Source organism: Pagrus major, chromosome 2, assembly GCF_040436345.1.
Source record: "Pagrus major chromosome 2, Pma_NU_1.0".
Taxonomy (NCBI): Eukaryota; Metazoa; Chordata; class Actinopteri; order Spariformes; family Sparidae; genus Pagrus; species Pagrus major.
This window is the reverse complement of record NC_133216.1, coordinates 9373071-9385067: the sequence shown is the minus strand read 5'-3', so window position 1 is coordinate 9385067 and position 11997 is coordinate 9373071. Positions and strand designations below refer to the sequence as shown.

Here is an 11997-nt window from a genome sequence, read left to right as displayed (position 1 = left end):
TAAACTTTACAAGTAATTCATTCAATGAGGAATACAAAGAGACACTGATATCAGGACAGTGTCATTTAACTGCTGATATGTCGCTCAGTGTTTAACAGTGCTTTTGTGATATACTTATAGAGAAGAATGACCTAAAAATAGCAACCGAAAAGGCATTAATGTTTCATGTGAAGTTTAAAAGATGTTTGCTGGTCCTGCAGTCACTGACTGATGGCAACATGCAATAACTACAATAATTGAATAATAAAAGGGAGGCCTTATTTGTAAGGGGAGAAGTTTGAAGTTTTCAGCAGCTTCTGTTATTTATTTAAGAAGTAAGTATCTCAAGAACATCTCGAGGAAATTTAATTAAATTTGGCACACATGTCCTCTTGGACTCAAGGATAAACTTATTAGATTTGAGTGGTAAAAGGTCAAGGTCACTGAGACCCCACAAAACACATTTTTGTCTATTATTCAACAATTCATAATAAGTATGAAAAAAAAAAGTACACAAATATCTGATAGGACAATATAATGAAGTGATGACATCAGTATCAAAGCTCAGTGTCACTGACATAATATTCTGTAAAGATTCTTGTCATTCAACACCACAGCTCAGGAGCAGCAACATGACTGGTACTGCAATGCAGTAATTCTTGTTTGGCAGGTGAATTAAAATGGCCCCTCTAATCAATACCATTTAATTTATTTTTTAATATTCAAACAGAGGTTTGTGTTAGAATACCGAAGATAAACTTCAAAAGTGGAGTCCTACTTGGTTTAGTTTTATTATCTTAGCTCATACACAAATTAATTCCAGTAAAACTTTTGATACCTGAGTCCTTCAAATTTATGTCATTTCCTTTGATGACTGTCTATAAAAATGTTCTTTATGTAAAAAGTCACCCCTCATAAAGGACGAATAGAGAACACCCTTTAGCCAGGTTGTGAAAAATCTCTAGCTGGTGTGTCACTCACAGTTTGTTACTTTCTAATCAAGTATTACATTTATTACACTAATCTAATAAATGTATTAAACAGGAAAAAAGTCATACTTGAGTAAAAGTAAAGATATGTTAAAATATTACTTTGGTAAAAGTGAAAGTCACCCATATGAATAGTACATGAGTAAAAGTCTTTAAGTATCTGATATTACATGTACTTATGTTTAAGTAATTTTCTGGCAATAAATGTACCTGAGTATCAAGAGTACAAGTACAAGTAAATTATACATGTATACTGTATACAACTCTTTATAGATCCAATATGCAGCATTTTTTAGACTTTCAGTCTAGTTCAACAATATTTTGTCTCTGATGCAGCATGTAATCTGCAAGTAACTAAAGTTACTGAATAAATGTCGTGGTGTAAAAAGTAAAATTTTTGCCTCCAAAATGTAGTGGAGTGAAAGTGAAAAGTATCAGAAAATGGAAGTACTCGAGTGAAGTACAAGTACCTCAAAATTGTACTTAAGTACAGTCGGCTACTTGAGTGAATGTACTTAGTTACATTCCATCGCTGCCATCAGCTAAAGTGAATGAGTCACCTGTTGTTATACATGTCAATTTGTCATAAAAAGGGTATTAACCCTCATTTAATCGGTTATAATTATATAATAAAAACTAAATAAACAAACTGACCTTAAAGGACAACATAGTTTCATACTGTTTTACTTTGTTTATATGTGGCGGACCCTGCCACCTTTCTAGATTCAAACAGTGTTCTGGGGACCTGATTTTCCTCTGAGAACAGCTTGTTTATCCACTTATGGAAAAGGTAAATATTTCTGAGTTTGTAGTATATCCTCATTAATATTGTAAACATTACAATTCTGAGTTTGAATGTCTTCTGCCCTTTAAAGGGATTCTGGTCCTGCAGCTGTTGTTCATAAGGGTTTGGTACCACTGTTGGAAACAAAACATTATTCTTTAGAGTTGACTTTAATCCTGAGAAGCTGAAGATATGCAGCACCGGATGAATATGTCCAAAAACAGTCTTAAAAGTGATGTTAGATGTCCTGAGCTCCTCTGTTCTCCTCTCCTGCTCTGCCTGTGACGTCAATCCGTGACGCAGGTTCGCCCTCCATCAGCAGCCGAGCCCACTGACAGAAAACACCACCTAGAAACCAAGCGAGCCCTCACGATTCGTGGAAATATGTAGCTAGCTCGCAACGTTCAGCGTATTTTTCGACAACAGGGGGATTGGTGGAGCTGGTAAGTCGAAATTCTCACGCACCGCTTGCTAAATCACTGCCAACGCGCTTTGTTTGCTTTGCTTTCCCTGTTTGGAAACGTTAGCTAGCTAGCTAGCTGAGGAGCTAACTTTAGCCTAGCCAATATGACGACGGCGATGATGGCGGATGGATCCCGTTATTTCCAGCTGCGGCGATGGCACCCGCTTAATATCGGTGTATTTTAGTCTGCAGTCTGCTTTTAGACTTGGATTTTTAGCTAACAACCAGACGACTGGCTCTTAAATGGTGCACCGAGTCCCTGACTGGCGCTATATTGAGCTCAACATTAACAGAGAAAAAGGTCGTGTTGGCAAATGGAAGGTGAAGTTGCTGAAGTACGTTTCGTATTCGTGCTGGAAATCCAACAGTGAAAGTAGCCGCAGTTAAGGCCAACCCGGAATAATCGATCGAGAAACAGACTTCAGTGTGAAGACTGAAATGATGCTAGTAGCTTCACGGTTAATTTAGCATTAGCTTTCTTTTAATCAGAGAGGCCTTCTGAATATAATCGTAACCAGCAACTACAGTACATTTTCTCGAGCTTTGATGAGAAACCCATGACTGCAGCTGTCTTTCTATTATCAATCGCTTGCCTGATAGTTAGCTAGCTAGCGTGCTAACGGTAATGCTAACAAATCTCATCCTTCTCCTCCATTAGATCAGTTATATGGAAAGTTAACATGGGAGGCCATGATGATGAAGACATGTCATATGTTGTAAATAAACAAAAACAAGATGAAGAGCTGAAGAACAAGCTGAACGATAGCAGCCACTGGTGCGACCAGGACTCCACGGGCAACAATGCCAAGTGGGTCAAAGAAGGCCGGAACCAGCTGCGGAAAGTAGCCGAGAACCAGCAGGACCAGAACCACAACTGCAATATCAGCCAGAATGGGAACAAGGAAGACTTCCCTCATCAGACCACCACTCAGGAAGAGCAACAGGGGAACGAGGAGCAGACCAGGTCTCCTAAAATAGCAATGACCCCTGGTCTCAGTCAGGAGGAGTCCAAGAACATCCTTAATGAGCCGCTACTCATCAACGCCCTGGAGCCCACAGAAGAGAAAGATAAAGAGAGGGAAGAAGATGGCAAAGAGAAGGAAAATAACTCAGAGGAAGATGAAGAGACATCAGGTGATACCAGAGGAGTGGCAGGAGAGCAGAGTGTGGAGTCTCAGAGGGAGGGCAGCGTTGTGGGGAGGAATCCCTGCCTCCTGTTCTCCAACATGAACGGGACACCAAACGATGAAGAGCCCACCTGGCCTGCAGTGTCTCAGGACAACACAGCTGACAGCTCTCCTAATGGCAACAGAGGTAAATAGAAGTACATGGAGTTGATCTTTAGGCCACACATGCAACATCAGACTTGCCTTTAACAGCAGTCGGATGTCACTGCTTGCACGGACAACGACATGCATTAAAAAGGAAACATTTTGCTCAGAACAACATATATTAGATTAAGAAGCTGAAAACTTCAGTGTATGCTTTCAAAAAACAACTAAGATACTAATTATAAACTGAGCCTTGAGTCAGTGAATTGCAGATTGGATAAAAGGGCAAAACTGCATTTATAAGCAGTACACAGATGATTTATAACACACTATAATGTAGTTGTCAGCAGATATAAGTGTTTATTAGCACCCAGAAGTGCAGGCTGGTGTATGATAGTGAATGACAATATAGTAAAACAAAGTTGTGATAATATCAAATATGCCTTTTCAGAAGGAGTTATAATTGCTGTACCTTACTATAACTGTACCTTACTATAAAAACTTAAAATGTATTTATAAATGTTTATAAATAATTGTGTGTTATTTACTATTCATTAGATGGTTGCATACGGCTTATAAGTGGTCAGAAAGAAGAGTTAGGGTAAAATGTTTCATATAATAGCTGGTGTTTTTGGAAGATCCACTTTTTCTGCTGCAAATCTTTTTCTTAACGTTGTCCCACACATCGTGGGAAAGGGATTTGTGCATAAATTGCACTTGTTTCTTTTGGATTAAAGGCTTTGTTGTATCGGACTTGCTGTGAAAAGGCCTATACTATGCATAATGTTTTCCTAATCATTTACTGGTCACAGAAAGGGCCCAAGGCCCTCTGTTACATTACAACAATATTCAAATCAATTAGAACTCTAAATAATTCTAGATAATATATACTTATTGTATTGATTTGTATGGTGGAGTGGGGTGAAACACAAACTGTGCTTTGGAGACAAATGTCATGTCTATGTTTTTATGCAGTGTTGATTTGATGAGTCAGGTCAGACAGTTTGGTTAGTGATGCCAGTACAATCTCTTTTTTTAACATTGTTATTCAGTGATTTTATCATAGTATATAGAGACATATAGTAGTTGAATATAGTAAAGTATAGTATATGATAGTAGTACAGAAATAATCATATCTCATCAGCTTCCTGTCAGTTTTCAGAAATATTAAGTCTGTTAATGACAACAATGAGGTGAAGCAACTTTACAAATGCAACACTACATGCTTTCTCACCTGTTGTTTGAAGAAGCGCAAGTTGTCAAGATTATCTTCAACAATGCTGTTAAAACCATTTCTCTTTCTCATTAATACGCTGATAAAAAGAAATGTCAAAACAATCAAAGATAAATTGAGGCAACAAAAGATAACTGTTGTTATTGATCGATAAGCTTATAAAGAAGAATGCTGGCCACATCAAATCAACACCTCTGTGTTTACATTCCACTCTATCTGATTGTCAGACAAATAGCTTATTCCCGTCTCATATTATACGGTCAGAGTGTGTTTTTATTTCTTTTTTAAACAGACATTAAACATTTCTCCCTTCGTCGTGTTTCTCCTTTCCCTTCTGCCTTTCAGAGTCCTTTTGGGATTCCAGTGCTTTTGAGACCGACACAGACCTGCCTTCAGGATGGATGAGGGTGCGAGATACATCAGGCACATACTACTGGCACATCCCCACAGGCACCACCCAGTGGGAGCCCCCTTCACCCCTGGGTAAAGTTGGTGACTCCATGATGTCCTCCACTATGTCCCTGGAGACTACCCCCTGTGAGGAGCCTGAGGTGAGGTCTAACGTGAATTTTGCTTGGATAGAGGCAACGGCATGCGAGTCTGTAGACACTTATACATTCTGTTAAATTTTCCAGGAATCCTGGACTCAGCTTTCCAGTGCAGAAGAAGGAGCTGAAGGTGAAGGGGAACTGTGGAAGGTAAATAACGGCAAAGGATATAGGAGATGAATTTATACATATTTTCACGTTTTGCTGATGACAAATCGTCTAGGATTATTTTTTGAGCATATTCACTCAGCTATAAAGTTTTCACGAAATGGACATTACTTGAAATGTCGCTCTGTCAAGGCAGAAGGTTTTATGAGAACAAGTGCATGATGTCTGTCAAGTTAATGTCTATCTGAAATAAGTTCAAATTTTGTAAACTGTTTTTATTCTCTGTATCTTCAGGAGGAGGGAGAGGTTGCATCTGATCAAAGTCTGAAGGAGTTTGAAGGGGCAACTCTACGCTATGCATCCATCAACCTGAAGTATGTGCTGTTCAAACCTTATTGATGAGTTAGTAGTTAGTATATTGTAACCTGTTGTTGTTCTCTTTCTGTTGCTTATCCTGATTTGTTTCTCTCTCTTTATCAATGCAGTTACAATTGCTCCCAGTCCGACGAAGAAGAGAAGCTCGCTCCACTCTGCACAGATTTAGAAGCTAAGGTAAAGCAGTGTTTCATGTTTACTCTTTTCTCAGAACTGGTCCATGGCTGCTGCAGTGTGGCTAAAATTGCTCTGAAACATTAAGATGGGTTAAATGCAGAAGGGAACATTTTTCCACAGGGATTATTAGAGTATGGAACTAATGGTTTTCCATTAGTCCTTTAAAAGGTCAAAACACTTTAGGATCTTTGCTCTTTTCTCCAACTTGTACATATGGATAATTATATTTGCAGTTGTGTTTTTGAACTTTGTGGGCAGGTTTAAGCAGTAAAGCCAGATCTACAGGCACTATGAGAAGCATTAACTCACAGAGGATACAACATGCTTCACATTTTCATCCTTTTCTGACTTCACTCATCTTCAACCTTCCCTGTTCAGTCCTTTCTTGTGCTAATGTGCTGCATATTTGTACTCCCAGTGTTTTGCAGTGCGTTCCCTGGGCTGGGTAGAGATGTCGGAGGAGGACATGGCACCTGGCAAGAGCAGTGTTGCTGTCAACAACTGCATCAGGCAGCTGTCTTATCACAAACATAACCTTCATGACACTGCTGGTATCTGGGGAGAGGTGAGAGGCTTTTATTGAATCCTACAGTCACTTTCCTGACGATTCAAAATCCACTTCAGCCATTGGAAAGATGTGACTATATTTTTAGGTATTTTGAAGCTTTTAAAAAAGTTTTCAAGGCTAGATTCATTTAGGAATTGAAGTGAAATAACCTAAAAGTTCAAATGTGGACTGATGTGCATACCTATCTTAACTCAATAGCAGCCCATGAATGACTGTGATTGGTGAAATATTATTATTATTATTATTAAATATTATTATGTGTCTTGACAGGGTAAGGATATGGTGATGGTCCTGGAGAATGACACCATGAACTTGATCGACCCACTGGGCCAGACTCTGCTTCACACTCAACCGATTGGCAGCATCCGTGTTTGGGGTGTTGGCCGAGACAATGGAAGGTCAGTATCCGCAGGACGAGTCCAAAATGAAGCTGGCAGAACTGCACCTGATTTATTAATCAAACTTTTGGTTTAACCAAACCCCACTGCTTTGTTTGATCATTGCTCAACAAAACATCTCAAACTTTGCTAACAAATAACAGAACTGACTTTTTCTTATATACCACAGTTGAAATTTAAGTTTCAGTGTTTTTTATCATTGGTTGAAATGTTTCAGCCATTATTCAGTTCAGGCTGAATTAAGGGGTTGATTCTCCTTTAAAATAATGTACAGCCTTCTGTAGTCATGACTCATTCATGACTCAGGCTTTGCACTCCTCAAGGAATATTGTCATGACAAGCACATTGTTCTCTTGTTTTTGCTCTTTTTATTGTACGCTGCTGCCCTCTGCTGGATAGTTCAGAGCATTGCTGACAAAGATAACTTTCTGTCTGCATCCTGTCTCACTGAATTCTAACAAATCATGTTTTTTTTCTTTCATGCTGCATTTTCTGTGATGAACAGGGAAAGGTATATATTGATGACTTTTATCTGAAATGTTTTCTCAAATAATTGTTGGTTGCTGTTCTTACTTGCTATAGTCTTTATGTGCAACTGGCTCACCCATTTATGCTGTATGAATGATTCAAAATCAAAATGTGACCTTCTACATCTCGTTTTACCTGCAGGGATTTTGCTTACGTGGCTCGAGACAACTTGACCCAAGTTCTGAAGTGTCATGTTTTCCGCTGTGACTCACCCGCCAAGAACATAGCCACCAGTTTACATGAGATGTGTTCAAAGGTCAGCTACTATTGGATTTAATTTGATTCAGTTTCTTCATTCATAGTCAACAATGGTTTCCTTCACTTGATATTACATTACATTGATTATACACATTTTCTTCCCGCACTTTGATTTTAGATAATGATGGAGAGAAAGGCGACCAAGCCAGGTGTTAGCAGACTCAACTCTGACCCGAATAACCCTGGAGTCATCCCGGTTCAAGGTAATGCATCGTGACGCCCTTACATACTTTAAATATCTTCATAATTCAACATGTGAAAACAGATCACTCAATGCTTCCTCCTTCCCCTACAGAGTTTCCTGTTCCAAAAAATGAACTCTTCCAGCACTTCCATGTTTATTACCTTGGATGTGAGGCTGTGGCTAAGCCAGTTGGTAAGAAAATACCTACAAATATATAATGTTTTATGTGAACGCTTCAGAAGTGTGTGCCTTGAAATAATCATGGTTGATGTATCATGTTCTGCATGATTTGCTCTTCTCAGGTATGGATATAATCAATGACACTCTAGAATTGGCAGTGAAGACAAAAGATAAAAGTGAATGGACTCCTGTCTCCGTGAACGTGGCACCAGCCACCCTCACAATACTTTCTAAACAGGTAACAGACCACAAACTGAACATGACATGGGCCTCCGGGAGGGTGATATGGTAATTTAAAATTATGAGCTAAAGCTTCATCGCAGGGGTGTCAGCAGTTTCAGTGAAAAGATATTCCTTACCTTCAGCGTGTGCTGCTTACATTACTTACTTTCACTCAACTTTGACTGCGTAGATTTAAAACTAAATAATTAGTGTAACTTAATATTATCTCAAGGTGATGAAGATGAAGGTCTAGTATGTAACAACAACAATCTTGATGGGAATATAATGTGGAGCATAACAAATTGTGAAAATGTTAAAAAGATGAGTTAATTGACCCCTCACCGTAGAAATTCACTTGGTACAGCATCTTAAAAGTCACAAAAAAGGCAATGAGGTGGGAAAAGACAGATAAAAATGAAACAAGACAAAGCAAGATAAAAATAGAAAAAGAAAAGAAAAAAGTGACACTTTGCTAATTCTTTTACTGTTATTTATATTTCTAATCCCAGGATGAAGAGGTGCTGTCAGAGTGCAGGGTGCGCTTCCTGTCCTTCATGGGCGTGGGAAAGGACGTCCACACTTTTGCTTTCATCATGGCGGAGGGTCCCCGAGATTTCACCTGTCACATGTTTTGGTGCGAGCCCAACGCTGCCAGTCTGAGTGAGGCCGTGCAGGCTGCCTGCATGGTGAGTAGTAAACGCATACATGAGATGAAAACCAGGTGGAGAGAGGTAGAGATGAGATAATGATGACTTGCAAATTATTAACTCTTCGGAATCTAATCTTGTGTCTTTAATAACCCATTTACGCTGTGTATTTTCTTTTTATTCGTTTTTTGTTTTAGCTTCGCTACCAGAAATGCTTGGATGCACGTCCGCCCAGCCTGGCCTCCTGCCTGCCCACTCCTCCTGCTGACTCAGTGGCTCGACGGGTCAAGAAGGGAGTGCAGAGTCTGCTAGGCAGCTTTAAGAGCTACAGGTCAGGCTCTCAATCCCCTTGAGTCGAAGTGAAGATGATCCACAGTCCATTAAACACACGGTCCATCACCACAACTCCTTCTCAATCTCACTTCTTCTCCACTTCCTCCTCTCATCCTTCTGCCACAGTTTCGCCTTACAACCGTCTCACCTGTCTATTCACTAGTGTGTTGAGTAGTTAGTGGGGAAAATGTGCGTCTGAAAAGAATACATTTATTTCCTTTTCGTCCGCTTTTATTTGTACAATTTTACACTCCCATCTCCAAACAGATGAAACCCCTGGCATCTATATTTTCTTCGCTGGGATTCTTTCTGTGAGTCTTAACTATTTTTGTGTTTTAACAGAAAACAATGCTATGAATGTTGGATATGGATGTAATATATTTTACATGCTAGAATTTGCTTGAAAAAGAGGTTGCTAGATTCTCTCACAGAAATGGTCTCGTTCCCTTCCCCTCCTCGGTGCAGTTATCATCTCTAACGCTCCTCTTTTTCTACTTTGAATGAAGGTACTGTAACACAGTCGTTGTCAGTTGGTGTCAAGTATCCTAATACTGATTTTCTAAAACATCATCGCACCTCTCTCTACCATCTTAGGCTGTAATACAAGCACTGTAGGCGTGCCACGTAGATATATGTCCCCGACCCTCCCGAACAATGTATTTTAGTCTTCCAAAGAACTGTACTGTCATCTGTCACATAGTGAGCAACCACTGATTTGAGTGTAGTGTGTTTCTCATACATTCTGCATGAACATTTGCAAGTTCAGTGCTAGTGTGCAATAATCAGATGTTCCTGTATGGTGTGGTGATAAGACGGCTGCCATGTGATTATTTGTTCACTTTAATGAGAGCGTCTGTCTAGATCGAGTGCGAGGCTAACGGAACAACAGAGCCATGTTAAAATCATTATCGTGTGATATAAATAATAGTAATAAAAAAATACAAACTCTGGGTTTTCACACAGTCGTGTATCGCCAACAACTACTGAATAGTACTGTAGAGACTCGCCACAAGCTGCATGTTTTGATAGCTTAGAGTTCTTGCTGCTTGCAGCGGTTTTAGTGCTTAAGACCCATCAATGTATCCTGTAAATTCTTTCTGTGTTTCTGTACGGTAAGAGGAGGCTGGAGTCGATGTGTTGTTTCGTGTTTCATAGGCATGTCACTCTAGTTAGTGCCAGTGTTTATCATAAGCTAGCCGTAGAGAGTTAGACTTCCTGTCAGTTCCTTCAGACTGAAAAGATGAGAGCAGGTTAATGTTTGTATCTACAGTTTTTTGTGTATATGGGAAACCTCGAGATGAATTCTCCTGTGGTTTACATTTTTATTTTTTCCACATTTTGACGTGTGTGGGCCCCCGGCCACTCCAGTTAATGTATTTTTTATTGTTTCCACACACTGCAATGTACACAATTTAAGATGGTTTTCACTTTAGCTCGTTAGATTTACTTTTTATAAAGAACACACTAATTAGCCAAGTTGTATTTGATCTTTATGTGTGTGTGTCAGTGATCAATACTGTATGTAGCACAATAGTAATAGTCATCTCTAATATTAAAGATGCAGTTTGTAAGATTTATTTGACCTCTGCAGGGCATTTGTTTGGCCACGTTGTCTGAGACACTGGTAGCTACTTACTAGATATCCTCAGGCTGACTGACTCCACTACATAATGATGAATAAATATATAAGAATGTGTCCTCTGAAAAATCGAAGAAAGAATTATTTTAGAGCAAATGTGTCGCTCAATGAAATTACAACAAAAGGAATGTATAGACATGCATAACAAATACAAGTTTGTATTTTAAAAAGCAAAACATACGTCTATGAAACAGTGATTGACTTCTGTATATCATGGTGATGTTGAAACAAGTGAGACTTTGTGTTAAATGTCTAAGTGGTGCATAATGACACATCTCTGATATAAGTCTCGTTTACCTGCTGTCAGATTTTATTTAACTTTCTAGATGTTTTGTTTTGTAAAAAACCCACAAATCTTTGATATTTTTTCTATATCGCAAAAAGCTGAAATCTGAAGTGTCCTCAAAAGTGCTGAAATATGTTTCGTACTTGTAAAATAATGATTGAAAATATGGATTAGAAATGACGTGTGACAGATTTCCAACTATGAACCTGTCAAGGAGTCCGTTCTGTTTTCTGACCTTGTCACCCGATTTTGAAAGCGAAGCAGTGCTGTGTGATGACTGGCCTCTCTCAAACTGTAATTCATAGTTTATCATAGATGTTTTTAACATTTTAGAAGTTATCAAACACTAAAACTCTTACCAACTGCTTCTTTATATGTGTACAATATAACACTAATGAAAAGTAGACTACATTGACTCATATTACTGCCTTGTCACTCATGTGTCACTTGGAACTATTTTCTCTTTCAAAGTTTGCTGTGTCCAGTCGGTGGCAACACTAAAGCCAGATGAGTTAAAGAACATTAGCAGATTAATTTATTTCTGTTCATGTAAATTAGGTGTATAAAATGTATGTATATAAAAGTCACTGCACAATAAATGTGAACATATCATCACTGTGTATCTTGTGGTCTTTTAATATCTTGGTTTGTGTGACGAGATTGTCTTCCAAAGGGCAGGTCTGAGCCTCAAAATGTCTCCTTTGGTTTCTGGATGTGGAGGCACAGACATTTATTCCTTTTCTATTAATGGTTTTATCTGTGATCCCCAGCTTTTCCATTAAAATGTAAAAGAAGCCACACACAACCTGTCTGGGCCTTTTTGCAT

The 11997-nt window shown here is 38.9% G+C and overlaps 1 protein-coding gene across 1 annotated transcript; it reads left to right on the top strand.

Annotated features, from left to right (window-relative positions):
• Positions 1 to 2071: 2071 nt before the first annotated feature.
• On the top strand, positions 2072 to 11783 carry apbb1 (amyloid beta (A4) precursor protein-binding, family B, member 1 (Fe65)). The gene is made up of 14 exons (XM_073484729.1): positions 2072 to 2195; positions 2874 to 3529; positions 5066 to 5271; positions 5356 to 5418; positions 5671 to 5750; positions 5862 to 5928; positions 6347 to 6493; positions 6767 to 6894; positions 7564 to 7678; positions 7799 to 7883; positions 7976 to 8056; positions 8167 to 8282; positions 8776 to 8952; positions 9111 to 11783. The coding sequence occupies exons 2-14, from the start codon at positions 2896 to 2898 to the stop codon at positions 9264 to 9266; spliced, it is 2055 nt and encodes a 684-aa protein (XP_073340830.1). The 5' UTR covers positions 2072 to 2195; positions 2874 to 2895; the 3' UTR covers positions 9267 to 11783.
• The last annotated feature ends 214 nt before the right edge of the window (positions 11784 to 11997 follow it).